The sequence below is a fragment of the Scyliorhinus canicula genome, chromosome 10 (assembly GCF_902713615.1).
Source record: "Scyliorhinus canicula chromosome 10, sScyCan1.1, whole genome shotgun sequence".
Taxonomy (NCBI): domain Eukaryota; kingdom Metazoa; phylum Chordata; class Chondrichthyes; order Carcharhiniformes; family Scyliorhinidae; genus Scyliorhinus; species Scyliorhinus canicula.
The window spans coordinates 184,073,808-184,097,181 of record NC_052155.1 but is presented as its reverse complement, the minus strand read 5'-3'; the positions used below and the strand labels follow the sequence as shown (position 1 = coordinate 184,097,181).

The window sequence follows — 23,374 nt, the reverse complement described above, 5'->3', positions numbered from 1 at the left end:
GGTTTATTTCGAGCACATTGATGTTTATCGTTAAAATAATCTGATTAGCTTTTCATCCCACAATAAAAAATATAGTTCTTACTTTTCCAGACTTTGTTTTGTTGGCTTTTTCATGTTACTGCCATACAACTGGAAAAGGTTGCACGCTGCAGAAGAGATGTTAGAGAGCTACACATGGCTCCAGGTTACCGATCCCTGTTCTAGGATTTCTTCAGATATAAACCCTGAGAATGGAAATATGGTCAAGTCAGTGTTGCCGGAGTCCTGTAAAAGAGCAACTTTCATATTTGCATCTATTTTCTTTTCCAAACCAGTGGGTAGTCACTTGCTGCCTGTTGCTGCCTTTCTTTGGGAAACTAGCCAAGACCTAGAAGGTGCCACAACTTTTCTCTCTCTTCAAACATACAGTCATTTCCATAACTTTCAGTAGGAGGCGCTGGCCAGCTAGGTTCGCTCCAATTTGTAAGATTAGGAATGGCCAATTTCGCACCATTCCTACTGTATTAATAGTGTGCATTTGTCAATATATTCTCTTTTCTTTACCTTGTTCAATCATATTCTGGATGATCTTTTTAAATTTGCAGTGTGCTTGTTCGTTCTCTACAACCTGCAGAGGACACTTAGTTTCCTGAGGGTCAATGCCACATTGCAGATTTTGCTGAGGTTCAGCGTTCTGTGAGCACTGAGAAAACCAGCTAAAGGGATCATGCTACAACTTTTACATTGATACTCGGGATGCTTCTAAACACAATTAAAAAAAAAATTATGCTGGATGAGACGAGTTGCATCAGCACAAATTTTATCTGCTGAGGTGATATGTGAAATATAGAACGTCGGGTTAGAATTAGAATCAGCCCCTTGACCTCCAGCACAGATGCAGCGTGACCTTTCATCTGCCAGCAGCAGTCTTGTTTCTTCAGCAAACTCCATGAATTTTTATTACCAAGTTTCTTGCGTCTGAGCTCAGCTTTCAACAAATTGCCTGACACAGATGAGGCGAAGTTGTTGGAGTAGCCTCGGTGTGTTTTACTGGTCTGCCCGTGAATGACACAAACCGGGCGTCCTACAATGTCATACGCCAGTGTCCACTGGTGTCTCAGAGTTGATAAATACATCATTTTCTGGAACATTGATTGTTCTACACACTCAGCCGACTATTAAGTTCTATGATCAAACCGTTTAGATCATATGGTCTCAGAATTTTGTGAGGCGTTAATAGAATAGATAAAGAGTTACCACCGGCAGTAGGGTCAGTAACCAGAGGACACAGATTTAAAATAATTGGTACAGAAAGCTAAGGGAAAGATGAGGATAATTTTCTTTTTTACACAACCGTTCGTTGTGATCTGGAAAGTGCTGCCTGAAAGGGCGGTGGAAATAATAGAAATCTTCAAAAGAATTTGTTCTCTATTTGAAAGGGAAAATGTTGCATGGCTACGGGGAAAGCGCAGGGGAGTGAAATGAATTGGTTAATTCTTTCCTGAGAGCTAGTACAGACCCAATGGATTGAATGCCTTCCACCTGTATGATTCTACATCGTAGACTGAAAACACCATGTTGAGGATGGTAGTGCAAGTGTTTCCTCATGACTGCCGCCATGGTGAAACTTCCTTCTGTGGGCAGCATTCGCCGTTTAAAAATCAAGAGACAAAAGTGGCTGAAAGGTGTAATCTTGTTTTATAAACCCTTTGGGGTTGTGGTTGAAATAGGGAGGATTAAACCAGGGATAGGGGGCAGGGGGAGCAGGGAGGATGGTATTTTGCAAAAGTTGCAACTAACGTACTGTGCAAATGAACAGTGAAACTTGCCACCCAAACTGGGAATTAACCACTGCACCCACTATCACTTCTATCTTCTGATGTTAGCCCCCAAGTTTCCAAATGGATTGGAGTAAGGAATTTTGTCCCACACAAGTACTGGGCATTGACGTAACATGGCCATGCTCTGCTGGTGGTTAGAATGTTGGGGTCTGTTGGGATGTACGGGAGAATTGTATACAACAGGGCTTCTTGTGGTAATTTCAATTTACTGCCTTTGTAGATTGAATTCACCGCTGTGTGTGAGAAATGGTTCCTCACTCCCAGGAACCCCTTTTCCCCTGGTGTTCAAAAATTTGTTTTGGAGGAAAATGTAGCAGTACTCATTCCCCTGAGCCAGTGCAGAAAGATTCTTGCCCATTCCAATAATGTGACTGTGTGTTGTAGAGTCAAACAGCACAGAAAAACGCCATTTAGCCAATCGTAGCAGTGTTGGCTCCTTGAAAGAGTTATCCAATTAGTCCCACTGTCCTGTTCTTTCCCCGTGGCTCTGTATATGTTTTCTTTACAAGCATATATCCATTGGCAGTGGTAAATGTTCAGATCGTAAATGACTGACAAAACACTTGTAACGTCCCACTGCTTAAACACCCCATTGTCGGGTGACCCCCTACCCTCGAGTGTGTTCTCATCGTAATGTGTGGAGCCCTCACGCTGTTTCAGTTGAATGGCACTTCACCAAGAATAAATCTTGATCATATTATTGTTTAATTCCAGCTTATCAGAGGCCGAAAACTATTTTTTCAATTGCAGTTGCACTACCGAATTACATTAGTTGTAATGCCACTTGAACCTTTGCATAGCTCAACATTAATTCATTTAGCCTGAAATGAAAGAATCTTCAGTAGGTGAATCTTTGCAATCTGATTGAGGTCATTACATTTTATAGGAGCCATTTTTCAAAGCACTACTGACAGCACTCCAAGTTATTAAATTGCAGAATCCAAAGATGGACCCGCAATCACATTTATGAAGTAAGATAGAAAAGCTCCAGTCATGTGCAGTGCAAAGGTTAAGATCCCGGTGCAGTTAAGCTTCATCACCCCCTTAGTGACGGCAGTATTTACACGAACATCTTTGTTTAATGGTCAGGGAAGTGATTTAGCCCACCTCTGGATTCAGAATAGATTAAGTCAGCAGGTTGGGTGCCCTAATTATCTAGCAGTGAAAGGGATTCACCAGATATTTCCACACCCTAGGGACTTTATATTAAATCGTGGCGTGCTGAATGGAGATGTACGGACCTTTAAAAGACGCACAGTGAACATGTGTTATAGATTATGAGAATTTTAACGGTAAGCTATTACTTTGAACAGTTATTCACAATATTTGAATGGCAAGATGTAAGGTCACATCATGCATCGTGAAAGATTAACTTTCAGAATGCAGTTCAAGAACAAAAAAAAACGCCTTTTATCATTTGGAACCTCCAAACTGGTTTAGCTCAGTGGGTTCGACAGCTGGTTTGTGATGCAGAACAAGGCCAGCAGCGTGGGTTCAATTCCCGTACCAGCCTCCCCAAACAGGCGCCGGAATGTTGCTTTTCACGGTAACTTCATACTTGTGACAATAAAAGGTTATTATTATTATTAAGTAGCCACATTGTTTTCCTTGTTTAAGAGGGCGTACTGATGTTGCCAACTGGAAACTCTTTGCATCTGGTCATTAACAATCCTCTCCTACTGAAACTTACAACTTCTCACCCCACCTCACGGCTCTTCCCCATTTCCCCATTCCAACAAAATCACAAAAATAAATGCCAGTTAAGGTGAGAAAAGTCCATTTTTCCTCCTTCCTCTTTTCCGGAATTCAGTTCCGTGAGAATGACCACTCTCCAGCCCAAGTGATCATTTTTGTGCGCGAGCCTTGACGTTGATTCAATGGGATCTCTGGATCCTATCTACACATGATGTCCATGATTGGGGCTGGTTTAGCTCACTGGGCTAAATCGTTGGCTTTAGCAGACCAAGCAGGCCAGCAGCACAGTTCGATTCCCGTACCAGTCTCGCCGGACAGGTGCCGGAATGTGGCGACTAGGGGCTTTTCACAGTAACTTCATTGAAGCCTACTCGTGACAATAAGCGATTTTCATTTCATTTCATCTACCAGCCATGATTCAGCGAGCAGCGCTCTCAGAAGTTTGGAGGTTCAGAGATTTCAGTACAAAATCTAGGTTGACCCTCCTGGTTTTCCCCAGGCAGGGAGTGCTACACTGTCCGAGGTGCTGTAATTTCAATGAGATGTTAAACCTGCCTCCCATCGCTCCCCCCCTCCCCGGGTGTAATATCCCAAGGTGTTATTTTGAAGACAAAGGGGGAGTACTCCCTGTAGTCGTGGTCAATATTTAACCCCCAACAGATTTTCTAGCCATTATCACATTGTTGCATGGGGATCTTGCAGTCCACAAATTGCATGTCAAATTTCTTACTTCCATCAGCAGCAGGATAGTGATGAGGGGTCAGCCTGGCTGAGATCCCCTCTCTCACCTCGGGGCACAGCTGGACGATCAACAACCAAATCAGCATAAACAATAACATCTGGGACTATCTTGGCATGGCTCAATTATTCACCCCCTTAACCAGCTGAGACACTGCAGGAGTCTTATCAAGCTTCGCCCCCAGAAAGGGGGGATAGATTTCCTGCAGGCATTTCCTTGGCAGAAGATTGCTAAAAAAAACTCTGCGCACCTGCCCCCCCCCCCCCCCCCCCCCCAACCCTCACTAGGAAAACGCTCGTACTGAAGTCACAGTCAGCAGATGATCAGTAGATCATACCACCCCCCCGAGGAAAATTTGAAACCAAAGAGTCCTCATATTAAGTAGTTCTTTGCAATTTCCGGTATGACTCTCTCTTGAAAAGCCCCCAATATAATCTGCATTTCTCAGATGAATACCCATCTTGGGTCCCAGTCCAACTATGCCTTGATTTTAAGATTCTCACACTTGTTTTCCAGTCTATCAACACCTCGCCTCTCCCTCTATTGTAACATCCTCCAGCCATACATCCCTCCTGAGATCTCCACCTTTCTTCCATCCCCTTGCACATCGGCCAATTTTCTTTGCGGCCGTGGCCAGGTCCCTAAGCTCTGGAATTCTCCCCTTAAACCACTTTGACTCCCTCCCCCTTCTTGCTCCTTTTAATCACTCTCCAAAACCTACCTCTTTGACCAAGCTCACGGTCACTTCAAATATCTCAGAATGTGGCTCAGTGTCAAAGTTGGTTTAATCACCCTCCTGTGAGATGCCTTGGGACGGGTTACTACATTCAAGGCACTTTATGAATGCAGATTGTTCTTGGTTACATTTTTTTTTCTTTTTACACCGTACTGCTGCTCCAAAGGCTTTTTGTGACGAACGCAGCAAATGGTGTGGAACTAAATCAATTTGTATCAGTAAGGTCCTTGTTTGACCCGTGGTCTGACCATTTGAACATGACGCCACTGGATTGGTTTTATCCATGCAAGCCCCGTTGTCCTGACGTGTTCGAGAGAGAAGGAAAACCAAGGGAGCGAGGGTGGTGGGAATCAGGGATACTGATGTCAAGAATTCCATCCCATGAACCTTTTTTTTCTTTGATGTGGCCTTTGACCAGTATTGGAAGTAAAAGCAGTGGCTCAAACCTCAATGACTCCCGAGAGGTTTTGAAGAAGCAATGCAAGCTATTAGCTTTCTCAAGTTGGCATTGAAGGAAATGGTCATACTGTCATTTGCCTTTCTTTTCCCATTTGAAAAGCTGCATGTTTGTATTGGTGCTCCGGGAAGTAGGTTTAGCAATCCGTTGCGACCTGCCATTGATTTCCAACTGCGTGCCCTGGTGTGATGTGAAACCCATGCGCAATGAGCCTCGCACTTTCTGGATAGAGTGTGAGTAGGTGATGATGCAATATGACCCACATAATTGAGAACAATTCTAACAGATACATACAAATAACCTTTCCTCGAACGCCTCAAAGTTCTCAAAATCTATCATTCCTAAAGTTTCACTCTCTTTATTCCAACTTTAAAGTTGCACTAGAAGGATGAATTATTTTTATTTAATCTTCTGAAACCACTTGGCTTAGCCCAACTTTTTGACAACTGCTATTGATTTTAGTAATCGAATCAGTGCACAGATACAGGCCATGCAGCCTCACCAGTGTTTATGCTCCATACGAGCCACCCCTCTTGATCTTCTAACCCTATCAGCGCTTCCTCTTAAATGCAGCTATGGTTTTGTAAGCAGTGTAGCTTGAAGCATAACATTACAAAGAGATGAAAGTGGGTTAAGTCAATGGGCAAAACAGTGTCAAGTGGATTTCACTGGAAGCAAACTTGGAGTCATTCACTGTGGACCTATGAAAAATAGATTGAAATACTTTCGAAAAGGTGAAAAAGCTAGAAACAGTGGGAGGTCCAAAAAGACTTTTAGGTCCATGTACATGGATCATTAAAATTTCACAAATAGGTGCAGAAAATAATCAGATATGTTAATGGATGCTCTATGCAGACGACCTGCTTCTGTATGTATCGGACCCATTACAGGGGATGGAGGAAATCATGAGGATTCTAGGGGAATTTAGCCGGTTTTGAGGTTATAAGCTAAATATGGGGAAAAGTGAGATGTTTGCAGTCCAGACGAGGGGACAGGAGAGGCGATTAGGGGAGCTGCCATTTAAATTAGTAGGGGCATGCTTTAGGTACCTAGGCATTCCAGTGGTGCGGAAATGGGACCGGCTGCATAAATTAAATCTGGCCCGGGTAGTAGACCAAATGAAGGATGATGGGACGCACTCCCGTTGTCATTAGCTGGGAGGGTGCAGATGGTGAAGATGACGGTCCGCCTGAGATTCCTGTTCGTGTTTCAATGTCTCCCCATCTTTATTCCACGGTCCTTTTTTAAACGGGTCAACAAAGTGATCACTGGCTTCGTCTGGGCGGGCAAGACCCTGCGGGTAAGGAAGGTGATGCTTGAGCGGAGTCGGGGAGAGGGCGGGCTGGCGCTGCCAAATTTTAGTAACTATTACTGGGCGGCGAATATAGCCATGATCAGGAAGTGGGTAGTCGGGGTGGGGGGAGGATCGGCATGGGAGTGTATGGAGGCGGCTTCATGCAAGGGCACCAGTTTGGGGGCGTTGGTAACTGTGCCTTTGCCGTTACCGCCGGCACGGTACTCCACCAGCCCCATGGTGGTGGCTGCCCTGAGAGTCTGGGGGCAATGGAGTAGACATGTGGGAGCAGAGGGAGCATCGGTCTGGGCCCCAATCTGTAATAATCACCGGTTTGCCCCGGGAAGTATGGATGGGGGGTTCCGGATATGGCAGAGAGCAGGGATTGGGGATATGTTTATAGAGGGGAGCTTTCCGAGTATGAGGGCGCTGGAGGAGAAGTTTGGGTTGGAGAGGTGAAACAAATTCAGGTACCTGCAGTTGCGGGTCTTCCTACGTAAACAGGTGTCAACCTTCCCGCTCCTACCGCTAAGGGGGATTCAGGACAGGGTAGTTTCCAGAGGGTGCGTAGGAGAAGGGAGCGTCTCGGGCATTTACAAGGAACTTATGGGGTCAGAGGAGACGCAGACTGAGGAGCTGAAGCGCAAGTGGGATGAGGTGCTGGGAGGAGAGATAGAGGATGGTCTATGGGTGGACACGTTGAGTAGAGTCAACGCGTCCGCAACATGTGCCAGGCTCAGCCTGATACAATTCAAGGTCGTTCACCGGGCTCACATGACAGTGGCCCGGATGAGCAGATTCTTTGGGGTGGAAGACAGGTGTGCAAAATGTGCGGGAGGACCAGCGAACCATGTCCACATGCTCTGGACATGCCCGAAGCTTAGGGGATTTTGGCAGGGTTTTGCAGATGTCATGTTCATGGTGTTAAAAACAAGGGCGGCACTGAGTCCAGAGGTGGCGATTTTCGGGGTGTCGGAAGACCCGGGAATCCAGGAGGAGAAAGAGGCAGACGTTCTGGCCTTTGCTTCCCTGGTAGCCCGGAGACGGATACTATTAGCTTGGAGGGACTCAAAGACCCCGAAGTCGGAGACCTGGCTATCGGACATGGCCAGCTTTCTCAGTTTGGAGAAAATTAAGTTTGCCTTGAGAGGGTCAATGTTAGGGTTCACCCGGAGGTGGCAGCCGTTTGTCGAATCTTTGCGGAAAATTAATCGTCAGCAGAAAGGCGGGGGGTGGGGGGGGTGGAGGATTAGTTTAGGTTAGAGTAGGGGGTTAATAAAGGTGGGACCTGTAAGGGAGGGAGACGGCTTTTGCACTATGTTTATAGTTTCATGTACATTGTTTATTGTGTTAGAACATAGAACAGACAGTGCAGAAGGAGGCCATTCGACCCATTGAGTCTGCACCGACCCACTTAAGCTCTCATTTCCACCTTATCCCCATAACTCAATAACCCCTCCTAACCCTTTTTGGACACTAAGGGCAATTTAGCATGGCCAAACCGCCTAACCTGTATGTCTTTGGACTGTGGGAGGAAACCGCAGCACCCGGAGGAAACCCACGCAGACACGGGGAGAACGTGCAGACTCCGCACAGACAGCGACCCAGCGGGGAATCGAACCTGGGACCCAGGCGCTGTGAGGCCACAATGCTATCCACTTGTGCTACTGTGCTGCCCTGAAACCAAAACATACCTCAATAAAATGTTTATTAAAGAAGAAATGTTAATGGAATGCTGGCATTTCTGTCGAGGGGACTGGAATATAAGGAGATAAATGTCATGCTACAATAATACAAATCCCTGCTTGGACCAAACCTAGGGTACTGTGAGCAGTTCTGGGCTGCACACGGAGGTCATCCAGATATCTGGAATCCTAGGGTCATATTACAAGGAGAGATTACACAAACTAGCTTCATTGTTGGTTCAATCGAGGGAAACTATCTCTGTCAGTTGGAGATTGTAGCATTAAGGGACTAAGGTTATAGCCAGACATTTCAAGACTGGAATCAGGAAACGCTTACACACACACAAAGGGAGGCAGGCACGCATCTGCAAATGGCAACTGACGCTGGATGAATTGGTCATTTTAAATCCAAGATTGATTTTTGTTAACAAAAGGTATTACGGTAAATATGGGGTGAAGGCAGGTTTATGGAATAGGGACACAGAACAACAATGATCTTATTGAATGGTGGAGCAAGCTTGAGGAGTTAAGTGGCCGATTCCTGTTCCTATGTTTCTATTCCTAACTACTCCACATGGGACAGAGTTTCACATTTCCAGCACTCTCTGGGTAAAGAGGTTTCTCTTGAACGCCCTATTCCGTTTATTTGTGACTATCTTGCATTTATGCCCAAATTTTGGTCACCTGCACGAGTTGAAACATTTTCTCTGCACCTACCCTATCAAACTTCAATCTTTCTGTCAGGTTAACCCCTCACCCTTCTCTTTGGACAAAACAGTCCCAATCTGAATTAATCTTTCCTGATAGAAAATATCTGTCTGAAAATAGGTTGGAATCATTATGCCCATTTGCACGGAATATTTTGTTAGTATCAAGTGCAACTATTTGAGAATGATTGTGAAATATTGTCTAAATTAAGACCAATAATTTTTTTTTTAAAAAGCTTCCCAAATACACAAAGAGTTCCAAGAACGATGTCCAAAATGAGTGCGTTAATTATGGAGATGGGCTTTGTACCTTGTATAGACATTCTCTGGAGGGGATCTCACAACTTCAAATTCATTAACGGGATTGATATAAATGGCACAAGTGGATATGTTGTTTGAGGTGGCAGTCGCACTAGGAAGCAACTTTTGTATTGTGAAAGCCAGGGGTAAGGTTGGATATATGTCTCAAGAGGGCTGGTGAATGTCCCCGGGAGGTAGTGAGAATGACTCATTAAGGTCCCTTGAGGCGACATTAGGTGCATTTTTGTAAAAACAGTGAGCCCACAGCAGAAGCCAGGTAAGATTTCAGGTAATAACCAACAGATCAGAGAGCCCACAACATCAACAGCTTGCATTTATATAGCAGCTTTAACGTAGTAGAATGCTCTCAAGGCTCCTGGTCATTTCCCAGGTCAGGGGGAAATTTTTGATGAAGCTTTCCTGAATTGGCCAGCTGAGAAGTGTTTTTTTTTAATTAAAACTCTCCACTGTAGCTCAGAAATTAAGTAGTGTTGCCCGCCTACATAGTGACCCAATCACTGTCCATTTACATAGTGTCCGATGTCGCTGGGTTAAAATTCCATACTAACAGCACTGTGGGTGCACCTACACCATCTGGACTGCAACGGTTCAAGAAGGCGGCTCACCACCACCCTCTCCAGGGCAATAAGGGATGGGCAACAAATGCTGGCCTAGCCAGCGACGCCCTCATCCTACGAAAATAAATTTACTAATTGTTTCCTTGCCCAGCACTAACCTGCCCTCACCTTCTCCAGGGCTAATCTCTGGGCTGTAGTGACAAGGCAAGATACCTGCCATTCTGTTTCTTGGTAGGGCAGCACGGTAGCATTGTGGTTAGCACAATCGCTTCACAGCTCCAGGGTCCCAGGTTCGATTCCGGCTTGGGTCACTGTCTGTGCGGAGTCTGCACATCCTCCCCGTGTATGCGTGGGTTTCCTCCGGGTGCTCCGGTTTCCTCCCACAGTCCAAAGATGTGCAGGTTAGGTGGATTGGCCATGATAAATTGCCCTTAGCGTCCAAAATTGCCCTTAGTGTTGGGTGGGGTTACTGAGTTAGGGTGGAGGTGTTAACCTTGGGTAGGGTGCTCTTTCCAGGAGCCGGTGCAGACTCGATGGGGCGAATGGCCTCCTTCTGCACTGTAAATTCTATGTAAATGGATGAACTGCTTGTATAAGGGTGACAAGCCATCAGCAGCTCTCTCCATCTTATCGTAACGAGGCACAATTTTGGGGCAGGCTCCCAGCTTAAGATCTATCCGTTTGAGTTTCCCAGTTTGGCCAAACATTTTGTCACATTGCCCCCTCCCTGCCTCAAGGTGGCCGCCAGCGAATCTCCACCCTCTGGTGCTCAAAGCTGAAGAACACTTTTTGCAGTTAGTTCTAAAACATAGCAAACATTTATTTTGAAGCACACTGTCCTTTCATTCCAGAAATACTAATGCATGTGAAGGAAAAAGTGGCACTTCTCTGCTGCCTTTCACAATCTCAGGATGTCCCAAAGTACTTTGCAGCCAATGAAGTAATTGTTGGAGGTGAAGTTGTTGTTGTAATGTAGGAAACACGGCACCCAATTTGAGCACAGCAAGCCATCACTAAGGAGACGGTACTGGGGAAACTGAAAGGTCTGAAGGTGGATAACTCACCTGGACCAGATGGACTACACCCCAGGGTTTTGAAGGAGATAGCTGAGGAGATTGTGGAGGCAGTGGTGGTGATCTTTCAGGAAACACTGGAGGCAGGGAGTGTCCCAGAGAACTTGAAACTGTCTAATGTAACACGCCGGTTTAAGAAGGGAGGGAGGCAGAAGACGGGAAATTATAGGTCGGTTAGCCTGACTTTGGTTGTTGGTTAGATTTTAGACTCTATTATTAAGGATGAGATTGCGGAATACTTGGAAGTGCAAGATAAAATAGGACCGAGTCAGCATGGCTTCGTCAAGGGGATCTCTTGTCTGACAAGTCATTAGAATTCTTTCAGGAGGTAATGAGGAAGTTAGACAAAGGAGAACCAGTGGATGTGATCTATTTGGATTTCCAGTAAGCTTTTGACAAGTGCCGTACAGGAGGCTGTTAAATAAGTTAAGAGCCCATGGTGTTAAGGGCAAGGTACTGGCATGGATAGCAGAAGGCAGACAGTGGCGATAAAGGGATCTTTCAGGATGGCAGCCAGTGACTAGTGATGCTCCACAGGGGTCAGTGTTGGGACCACGACTATTCACGATATACATTAAGGATCTGGAAGAAGGAACTGAGGACATTGTTGCTAAGTTTCCAGATGATACAAAGATATGTAGAGAGACCGGTAGTGTTGAGGAAGTGGGGAGGCTTCCGGAATGTGGTGACTAGGAGATTTTCACAGTATCTTTGTTGCAGTGTTAATGTAAGCCTACTTGTGACAATAAAGATTATTATTATATTTCTCCCTCTCTTTAACCCTGAAGACCTCACACTGACTTGAAACATTAGGTGGAATCTTACCATATTCTGTCAAAGTGCCAGGCTCAGACTGAGAACTGGCACGAAGCTCTCCAGCTGCACAGACTACTTTTCACTCCACATCTTCAGCCTCTTGAGGAAAAAGAATGAGTGGGCGAGTTTGTGCCGTCACTCTGGCAGGGCGGAGCCTGATCGAGCCGGCAAGGCCACATCTACAGGGATCGGGGCACCATCTTTAGAGAGCGCCTCGCTCAGCACTCCCCACCCACACGTAAATGTTAAGACCCCCCCCCTCAAGCATCGGGATGCTGCCATCCACATCCCCACCACAGAAGAAGTGATGGGACTCCCACCCCCCGCAACACCAACATTGGGGCACCCCCCCCTCGCAGACACCGGGCAATCCCCTCTCACCCCAACCCCATTACAAGCATCGGGGTGACTGCGCATCCCCACCACCACATTCTTGGGGGGAATTCTTCCCCCCCCCCCCCCCCAATATTCAATGAAGGGAGATCATGTGGCAGCGAGGAGGGAGGAGATGGCTAATTTTATTAAAAGGCATGCAAAACTTTAAAAATGAGGTTCTCGCCTGTTGTGGGCGTGGACCTTGTGGCGTCACCAACGAGGGGTGTGGGAAATGGGGAGCCGTGATCTCTCTGGGGGGAATCGCGTTTCCCATTCTCTCCAGATTTTCCTCCCGCACCGTTGATCCTGCGGATTGCAAACGCAGGCTCAAAATTCCCTCCTTCCGCAGTAACTCCCTTTTCCCTCTCCATAAGTGCTGCCAGGCCTGTGGAGATTTTCCAGCATTTTCTGTTTTTCCTCCAAATGTTGGGCATTTCCAGCAGATAGAAAGTCATTTCTGGGACAGCACTTTATCAATAAATAAAGGAAGCAATGTTAATCACAGTGAGAATGCTTACACAGATCTGTATTAGGTAAAGTATTTTTTCTTCTCAACTTTTTCCCCAAGTGTAACTGAGATTTCTATTTTCTCTCAATTTCAGGGATTGTTTCGAAGGCGTATGAATGTAGACTGAAGGGGCAAGGAGCACAGTTTGTCGAAACAGCCGTCCCATTCAATACACCTCAAAGTACAGATTGTGCAGACGTCACAGACAACGCACTCAATGACTGCAGTGAACAGCAGGAACCAACTGAATCCATCGGCCAGGTGATCATAATTCAAGGCTATCAAGTTGGATGTGGTGAGGATATCTCCATTGATGCCTCCGTTGAAGCCACAGCCGCAGCAACCCTTCAGACTCTGGCAATGGCGGGTCAAATGGCTCAGGTGGCGCAGGTGATGCACATCACAGAAGATGGCCAGCTCATAGCCACAACCCAGAGTGCTGCCCATGTGGGCAGCATGGTACCCGGGCAGATCCTCACCCGACAGCTGACGTCAGGTGCCACCCAGGTGGTGGTGGTCGAGAATCGAACTGAAGAAGGGGGCGTTACAGAAGCTGCCGTTGCCTTGGAAACCCTGGCGGATTCCAGTCACGTCATCGAACAAGTGGTGACACAGGAGGAGTCGACGGTGCCCGCGTCAGAGACGCCCACGGCACTGGACGCACTTCTGTGCGCTGTCACGGAACTGGGTGAAGTGGAGGCAAGGTCAGCCGAGCAGGAAGGGAGCGAGCCCACCCAAGAGGAGTCCTGTGTAGTGAGCTCGGCTATTGAGGAGGTCATTTCGGCCCCTAAGGAGTCAATATGTGGAGCAATGGAGATGTTTCACAAAGAGGAAACTGGCCACGAAGCCAGGCAAACTGAAGCCGCAGAGCCTGGGGAAATGGTGTCGAACATTGAGCAGCCAATGTCTGTAACCACTGCAGGAGAAGAATCTCAAGTGGCTTTCAGTGACATGGTACAGGAGGTACTGCAGTTCACCATGTGCGATATGAGGACAACAAGCCATATTGTGAAAGATGGTATCACTCAGGTCATAGTAGCAAAGGAAGGAACTGCACACATGGTTGAGGGGGGTTCCCAGATCATTATGCAAGAGGGGGAAGAGCAAACTATAACTACTCACGGACGTCCGATGCGCCTGGTAGATTCCTCTGGCAAAATATCACAGATAATTATCACAAATGAAATTCTCCAAGCCATGGTTCAAGAGACTGGAAGTGATTTGTCTGAAGAAACAACTCATGTTATTGTGACAGAGGTACCACACACCGTGGTGAATGGTGACCACACCAGGGCAGTGACTGAGGTTTATCCACACAGTGTGATGGAACTAATCAGTGAGGACATGTCATCCTCCACTCATCCAGTGACAACGATTGCCTTGGCAGAGTGTTACACTGAAGACAGGTCAGAAATAGTTATGACTGAGCTGTCAGCTAAAGAAGAGCAGGAAATGGAAGTTGGTGGAATCCAAGAAGCATGACTCACCGTTAATAGGGTAGGAAGCTCTCTTGAAAGACACCATGGCTGAGATTCCATCAGATGTACGATTCGAAGCGCAACATGCACAAAATGGCACATGTATTCCTTGTGTCTGCTCGTAAGTTTATGATTGGGAATCTGATTGGCTATGAAGCAACAAATGGGAGTATAGAACAATGATCTAATCAATGAGAGATAACTGATCATATTGACTTCACTGGAAAAAAGGAATTTTAAGAATTCTGCTGCTCGTAACTCTGCTCTCTGAGTTAATTGGATACTTCCATTTATAAGATGACTTTGAAGGCAGCATGGTGGAGTAGTAACTTGGTCTGTATGTTGGTGCATCCGCCCATTTCCATTGCACAGAACTGTATCAGTAAAATGAGGACAGGGGGATCATTGACACAGGGTCAAAAACAGTCTGAGCAGAAGTCTTTACGGAGGGCCACCTCAGTCTCAGGGAGTGGTAGAGAATGCAGGGGACCACAAAGCAGGAAAAGAGGTGTAACTTGGAAATAGATTTGAGACTTGAATCGTTTGATTGGGTGACTCAATGCATTTCTACGTGTTTCCTGACTTGAGCACTGAGGGTCCTGTATGTGAGGTGGGCCAGGAGTACTTAGCGGGAAGCAGAGATTGTCGCATAGTTCTTTCATTACCTTCTTGATACCTAGCAACGGCAGGTTACAAAGTGAAACCCAGCCAGGTAGCGCAAGGCTTCAAATGGGAGGACACCGAGAGGGGGCAAGTGTATTGCGTGCATTTTTCTTAACTTTGTTTTAGGTTCCATTAACAGAGAAACAAATTGAATTCAGGCAAGTTGCACAGAGTCCACCACCATGAAATGCTAGGATGTTGTTAGCTGTTTTATTTTTTTTGTTCAAATGCTTGATTTCCCCAGACTTACAAATTCAGAAGAATGCATTGAGCTCGCTGCGTGTTTTCTTTCGCATTGTATTTTTGGAGGTGGGAGGGAAAATCAGAAGGTGATATAATTTGAGGTTAAAAAAGAAGTTTTGCTCAGCTCAGGTGGTCTGTTTAACTGTACAACGAAACACCGGATAATATGATAATGTACGACTTTATGTTTGACAATCATTAACATGGCTTTAAAGGAAAAGTTTCTCTGTTTTTCTTTTCGTTAACCGCTTGTCCCAATAAATTGTTCTGGTTTAAAAAAAAAGGACAGCTGTACAATTCCTAGATTTCTCTTGCATTTTCAAGCCAACAAATAATTAAACAAAACTGACTTAACTTTTTTTTTAAAAGAGCATTCGGTGCTTGGCTGGTACCCAGTATTCTAAGTGATTCATATGTTTACCAATTATGAAAATAAGCCCTGTTTTAATGTACAATTAGTGAATAACAATTTAATTATATGATGTGTTTTACACATGGAGCAGCAGCCAATACAGTACTAAATCTGTCAAATGCATATAAATATTATTTTATACATTCTTAACAACTTAATATATTCAGATCTACTTATTTTTGTACGTCCACTTAGCATCCTTGATTTTTCATTTTGTCGCAGAAATATTAATTACATTCACTGCAGAGTAGAAATTGGAATGATGTGAGAAAGTGATCAATCAATGCAAAGGATAAACTGACCAATATGTTAGGCCAACGGTTGCACCATCCATGTGGCAGCCTGCCGGTCCCATACTCTCAAGGTCCCATTCTATTGGCCTGCTACTTTTGTTGAAGTTCAGGTGCCGAGAACGAAACAGGAAGACGTGAAGGTGACGATGAAGCTTCCGTGTCACGTGTTCGGCGGAGCAGGGTGCACCAGCTTAATTCTGGATTCCCGGTCAACTGTGAAGGAAAACTGAATGGATTGGGAGAATATCTTTTCCAGCAACTATCTGGGTTGTCTGCTGTCTGCGTGTTATTGTTTCTTCAGTTGAAACCGCGATCACTCGGTGACCACGGTGCCACGTAACTGCTTTCAAATTGTTTCTTAAACTTGTGCCTTACTCAAGATCATAAATGGTCTTATCTAAATATTCTTTGCTAGAGTTTTTGTTCAATGAAGACTGTAACCACACAGTAGTTACCTGGTTCCCTTTATAAAGTTTTATTTTTTGATCAAAATGTGGATTACAATGTGAACTGAGGAGTTTTCCCTTGCTCAGACATGTATAGTTAGTTCCTAGATTGAATATTTATACAGCAACAGTCGCACTTGTGTCTAGATGCACCCGATTTCACGACTTTGGAGAGGTGGGAGGGCTTATTTAAAATACGTACTTACAGGGTAGCACGGTGGCGCAGGGGATAACACTGCTGTCTCACGGCGCCGAGGTCCCAGGTTCGATCCCGGCTCTGGGTCACTGTCCATGTGGAGTTTGCACATTCTCCCCGTGTCTGCGTGGGTTTCATCCCCACAACCCAAAGATGTGCAGGCTGGGTGGATTGGCCAGGCTAAATCGCCCTTTAATTGGAAAAAATGAATTGGGCACTCTAAACTTTTTTTAAAATTAATAAATACTTGCGTATAAAATCCTGAAAACTTTGTGACTACAACTTGCCGCTCCCAAAGACAGCCGGGAGGAAGCCGAAAACCTGGGATTGTGGGAAGAGCAGCTAGTGTTTCCTCAACCGCACATCCTATCAGACTGAAATGCAAAGCAGGAGAGATGGATTCTTTGGGGTCAGTGATAGGAGACCTCTGAAGTCAGGGATGCTAACTTTGTGAAGGTCACTATCTCTTTCATCGTCGTGGCTTTGCCCGTCTACAACCCATCAGGGCTCAAAAGGTGTTCAGTGTGCTAAGCAGTAAATGTATTCCTCCCCATCATGCTTCAACGTGGTTTGTTTATACAGGCAAACTCCTTTATAGCTTATGCTGACTGTGCTCACGCTGTACCCCAGAGACTTGAACACAAACCTCGCAGTTTCAGCACTGAGTGCGTTGCTGCGCTGTCAACGGTGCTGTGTTCCAGATGAGGAGTTAAACCGAGGTGCGTTTGTTCCTTAAGAAGGACGGGATTTTGATTACCGCTCACTCGTGCAACTTGCCACCTTTGGCAATAAATGCAAACAAGAACAATTGAATTAAGTAGCTCTCCAGACTTTGCAAAAGCCAAACTAAAGATCATGATCCCAGTACATCTGGCCACTTTCCTTTCTCTTCTGTCCGGCTTCCCTTGCTGCTCGCTCTCTTTGTTTCTGTTTTACATCTTTTCATTTCCATTCCAAAGCGCTTTGAGTGTTCAGAATGGAATTGTAGGGTTCCACCACAACTGTGGAGATCTTTGGAGCTGGAAGGATGGTGAACTCTTTGCCATATTCAACAGAGATACATTCCACCAACAAGGAGGTGCCATCACCAAGTATATACAGTATCAGGAAGCCTTGATGGCCTGTCAAGTCCCTCATTGGGCTTGAAAGGGTAGATTGCGGGACACTATTCGCCCTGGCTGTTGAGTCTATAACTAGGGCGTCACCATCTCAGGATAAGGGGCCTGCCATTTAGGAAAGAAATTAAGAAAACTTTCCTCACTAAAAATGCTGTGAATCTTTGAATTCTCAACCCCCAGAGAGCTATGGATGCAGTTGTTGAATATATTCTTTTATTAGGGGCCGGTGAGTCGTTGAATGGGGGCTGGTTTAGCTCAGTGGGCTAAACAGCTGGCTTGTAATGCAGAACAAGGCCAGCAGCTTGGGTTCAATTTCCGTACCGGCCTCCCCGAACAGGCGCCGGAATGTGGCGACTTCGGGCTTTTCACAGTAACTTCATTGAAGCCTACTTGTGACAATAAGCGATTATAATTATATTCAAGATGGAGGTCAATAGATTTTTGCATACCGTACTGGGGGAATCAGAGAATTTGTGAGCAGTGCTGAAAGGTGTAAGTGAGATAGAAAATCAATTGGGCAGCACGGTGGCCTAGTGGTTAGCACAACCGCCTCACGGCGCCGAGGTCCCAGGTTCGATCCCAGCTCTGGGTCACTGTCCGAGTGGAGTTTGCACATTCTCCCCGTGTCTGCGTGGGTTTCGCCCCCACAACCCAAAAAAAAAAAATGTGCAGAGTAGGTGGATTGGCCACGCTAAATTGCCCCTTAATTGGAAAAAATAATTGGGTAATCTAAATTTTTTTAAAAAGAAAAAAAAAGATAGAAAATCAACAAGTATTGAATGTTAGAGCTTGCTCAAGAGGCCCTGGGTCCACCCCTGCTCCTATTTATTATCTTGTTTCCCTCTATTCCAGTCCTCTCATGTTCTGGTTCTTTCTATCGCTTTCCTTGATTTCTTGTTCTTCCTTTCTCAAGTGTCAAAGAAAATTACAGCACAGGAACAGGCCCTTCGGCCCTCCCAGCCTGCTCCGATCCAGATCCTTTATCTAAACCTGTCTCCTATTTTCCAAGGTCTACTTCCCTCTATTGCCGCCCGTTCATATACCTGTCTAGATGCCTCTTAAATGATGCTATCGTGCCCGCCTCTATCACCTCCGCTGGTAAAGCGTTCCAGGCACCCACCACCCTCTGCGTTAAAAACCTTCCACGCACATCTCCCTTAAACTTTCCCCCTCTCACCTTGAAATCGTGACCCCTTGTAACTGACACCCCCACTCTTGGAAAAAGCTTGTTGCTATCCACCCTGTCCATACCTCTCATAATTTTGTATACCTCAATCAGGTCCCCCCTTAACCTCCGTCTTTCCAACGAAAACAATCCTAATCTACTCAACCTTTCTTCATAGCTAGCACCCTCCATACCAGGCAACATCCAGGTGAACCTGCACCCTCTCCAAAGCATCCACATCCTTCTGGTAATGTGGCGACCAGAACTGCACGCAGTATTCCAAATGTGGCCTAACCAAAGTCCTATACAACTGTAACATGACCTGCCTACTCTTGTACTCAATACCCCGTCCGATAAAGGCAAGCATGCTGTATGCCTTCTTGACCACTCTATCAACCTGCGTTGCCACCTTCAGGGTACAATGGACCTGAACTCCCAGATCTCTCTGTACATCAATTTTCCCCAGGACCCTTCCATTGACTATATAGTCCGCTCTTGAATTTGATCTTCCAAAATGCATCACCTCGCATTTGCCTGGATTGAACTCCATCTGCCATTTCTCTGCCCAACTCTCCAATCTATCTATATTTTGTTGTATTCTCTGACAGTCCTCCTCGCTATCTGCAACTCCACCAATCTTAGTATCATCTGCAAACTTGCTAATCAGACCACCTATACCTTCCTCCATTTATGTAGATCACAAACAACAGTGGTCCGAGCACGGATCCCTGTGGAACACCACTAGTCACCCTTCTCCATTTTGAGACACTCCCTTCCACCACTACTCTCTGTCTCCTGTTGCCCAGCCAGTTCTTTATCCATCTAGCTAGTACACCCTGAACCCCATACGACTTCACTTTTGCCATTAACTTGCCATGGGAAACCTTATCAAACGCCTTACTAACGTCCATGTATATGACATCTACAGCCCTTCCCTCATCAATTAACTTTCTCATTTCCTCTCATTTCCCTTCTTCCAGCTCACATTCTCTCCTTCATTTTCTCTGTCCTTTTCTGACTTACCTCACTTACCCTCGACCTTTTACTGTTTATGTTCTTCTTTTTCACTCCCGTTCCCGATCTTTTCTTCCTTCTCTCCTTTTCCTCGACCAACAGCAACCACCACCCCCCACTGCCAGCCAGGTTTCGTTTTACATATTTCCCTGCCCTTCAATCACACGTGAAAAATGGGCGCCCTTGGAAAACTCTGATCAGCGTGTGGGAATACTTTGGAAAAGTTGGGTCAGAGTGGGGAATGGGGAGGAGCCCAAGAAAAATCAAGCAGGCAAGTAGGAGAGAGGAATCCCAGAAAAAAAAATCAGTGCAGCAATTGGGGGGAAATCCCTAGGATAACTCAGACCAAACAGAACATAGAACATACAGTGCAGAAGGAGGCCATTCGGCCCATCGAGTCTGCACCGAACCACTTTAGCCCTCTCTTCCACTCTATCCCCTTAACTCTATAACCCCTCCTAACCTTTTTGGACACTAAGGGCAATTTAGAATGGCTAATCCACCTAACCTGCACTTTGGACTGTGGGAGGAAACCGGAGCACCCGGAGGAAACCCACGCAGACACGGGGAGAACGTGCAGACTCTGCACAGACAGTGACCCAAGCCGGGAATCGAACCTGGCACCCTGGGGCTGTGAAGCCACAGTGCTAACCATTGTGCTACTGTGACTGGGAGACTCCCTGAATTCCTGTTCCAGTGAGGTGGGGAGGACTGGACTCTAGTGGGATTCGGGTAGGGTCGGGTCTGCATTGGGAATGTTATGTTTGTAGTCCAAAGCTCTTGGTAAAGAAAATGTTGACCTTGGCAGCAATGCCCACATCACATGAATGGATTAAATAAAAGATGGCATATCCCAAACATCAGGGACATCAGGAGTGAAGGAGCAGACTGGTTCCGTCTAAGGAAATATAGTGAAATACAGTCAGCAGCCAACATCAATCTGAAAGCCTTGAATATTACTTCCTCATGACCTCTCCTGGCCTGTGTTTGCTAAGGAGAAGATGGCTCATTCTGAATTTTAAAGTATGAAAATTCACGTTTCTGTTGCTCAAATTCTTAAGTCCGTCATTCATGGGCAATCCACCCATAACTTACCACGCCTCGCCTTTCTGGCTTGTTGCGCATCATTAAGTCATGTGTCGAATTCTTGCCTAGCTATGCTAACGTCTGCTCTCGCAAGACAAGCTAGCCCAAAGCACCTGTGATTGAGTTGCACACTAATGGCCTCTGAAGTGCTCTCACAGGCCACTCAGTTCAATGGCAACCAACGATGGGCAACAAATGCTGGTCTTGCCCACGGCATCTGTACCTTTCGCCACATGTGGGGAGGCACACGGGAGATACTATTGGAGTCAGGGGAGCTGGAGGGACAATGGCAGCTGTGGGCTTGTCTGGGCTGTTTGCACCTTAACAATCTTGCAATCTGGGAGTACAGAGTCACTGGCAAAACCTGATTGCGCACTTTCAAAACTACAAAGACCACCTCACAGTGCCTGCCCTGTTGCTTCAATCATTTCTCCCTCCAGGTGAATCACAGCAAAGATACTGCTGAGGAAATATGAGCAAAGGCGTTCACCTCTTGAAAAACCTTACCCTATCCTTACATCGTGAAGCTCAGTTCAAACAAATCCCTTTTTGGCTGTTGCAAGGGCAATCTGGGAGTTGCAAAGTGATGCAGCAGGCTTAAATGCTCGTGTAGGAACGATAAAGTTGGTGTAACCATCATGATCTGAAGTTCTTTAAATCTGTTCATTTCTAAACCATGATTGTCAAAAAAAGCTCTGCTAGCTTGCTTTGCTCGAGTAGTTTCAATAGAGTTATTTGTTGACATTTCCTTCAGGGCTATTTGTTATGAATGCTTGGCTGAGTTTCAAAGACCACAGTTGCATCAGCAGGGGGTGCTGAGTTCACAGTTTGATAGTTTAAAAAGGCTCTTAAAGTTTCAGGTGTTTGTTTTTATAAGAAATTAACTATTTGATATTTAAAAGCTTTGATGTTTTCATGAATGGGAGCTTTTATTTCACCATCCTGACTCCCGAAAGACTGTTCATCATCTACAGAACACAAATCAGGAATGTGATGGAATACTCTCCACTTCCCTGGATGAATGAAGCTCCAGCAAGAAGTTCAACACCACCCAGTACAAAGTGGCCTGCTTGCTTGGTACCCCCATCCGCCATCATCGAAATCCACTCCCTCCACCGCTAACACACAGTGGCAGCAGTGTGTACCATTCACAAGATGCACTGCTGCAACTCACTAAAGCTCCTCGGGCAACATCTTCCAAACTTGTGACGACTTACCATCTAGATGGACAAGGGCAGCAGATGCATGGGAGCACCACCGGCTGCAAATTCTCCTCCAAGCCAAACACCATCCTGACTTAGAAATATAGTGTCGTCCCTTCACTTTCACTGGGTTAAAATCCTGGACCTCCCTCCCTAACAGCGCCCTGGGTACATCTGCACCAGATGGACTGCAGCGGTTCAAGAAGATGGCTCACCATCTCCTTGACAAGAAGTGCTACCCTAGCCAGCACCACCCACATCCTGTGAAAGAATAAAAAGTGAAGCTGCATTTAACATAGTAAGATATCCCAAGTCACTTCATAGGAGCATTAACAAAGTTTGACCCAATGACACATGGGTAAATATTAGCACAGACTCAGACTATCAGGTGAGCTAGGAGGAGCATCTTAAAGCAGAAGAGAGAGATGGAGAGGTTTGACTGGGAATCTCAAGAATTTGGACCCAGGCATGGCCACCAATGGTGCCCAAATGAAGGTTGGAGATTTTGAAGGAGAGCAGAATTGAATAGCAGAGAAATCTTGGAGGACTGGAGGGGCTGAAGGCGGTTTCAGAGGCAGAGTGGTGTGATGGCTTTTGTACAAGTGGAAATATCTTCTCCATGTCCACCTCCATGTGTGCATGGGTTTCCTCCGGGTTCTCCGGTTTCCTCCCAAAGATGTGCAGGTTAGGTGGATTGGTCACGCTAAATTACCCTTAGTGTCCAGAAAGGTTCGGTGGGGTTACGGGGATAGGGTGGAGGTGTGGGGTGTTCTCTCCAAGGGTCGGTGCAGACCTGATGGGCCAAATGGCCTCCTTCTGCACTGCAAATTCTATGTCTATGTCTACCTAAGGAACCCTTCCTTAATTTTTCAGACCTCCATCAGGACACTTCTCAGTCATCTTTATTCTAAAGATAAGACCTGCAGTCTGTTCATCCTTCCCTGACAGGTATACCTCTCAGTTCTGTCCCTCATCCCTGGGCAATCTCTTTGCACTTTCTGCAGTGTTTCTGATGGCAAACACAGTGGCCGATGGCGCAATACATTAGAAACGCAGATGAACGGCCAGTTTGCATTGCTGTTGGTTGAGATGTCCTTTCTGATTTTTGTAAGAAAATGTTTATTTTCTTTGTTCCTGACAGAAAATTCCATATGAGCAACAGGACCCTGCAACAGCTTCTGATATATTTCACAATGTGTGGCTGGGCATCGCTGGCGAGTATTCGTTGTCCATATCCGAAGCCATTTCGGAGGCCAGTTAAGAGTTAACCACATT

At 45.8% G+C, this 23,374-nt stretch overlaps 1 protein-coding gene across 21 annotated transcripts in view; it reads left to right on the top strand.

Moving 5' to 3' along the window:
* The window catches only part of znf407 (zinc finger protein 407), a 501,275-nt gene extending 485,825 nt beyond the window's left edge, over window positions 1–15,450 (top strand). For all 21 annotated transcript variants that reach the window (XM_038810284.1, XM_038810297.1, XM_038810303.1 and 18 more), the window contains one exon: window positions 12,878–15,450. In XM_038810284.1, the coding sequence (XP_038666212.1) occupies window positions 12,878–14,265 (1,388 nt within the window). In that variant the 3' untranslated portion in view covers window positions 14,266–15,450. The remainder of the gene's footprint in view (window positions 1–12,877) is intronic.
* Window positions 15,451–23,374: the final 7,924 nt, after the last annotated feature.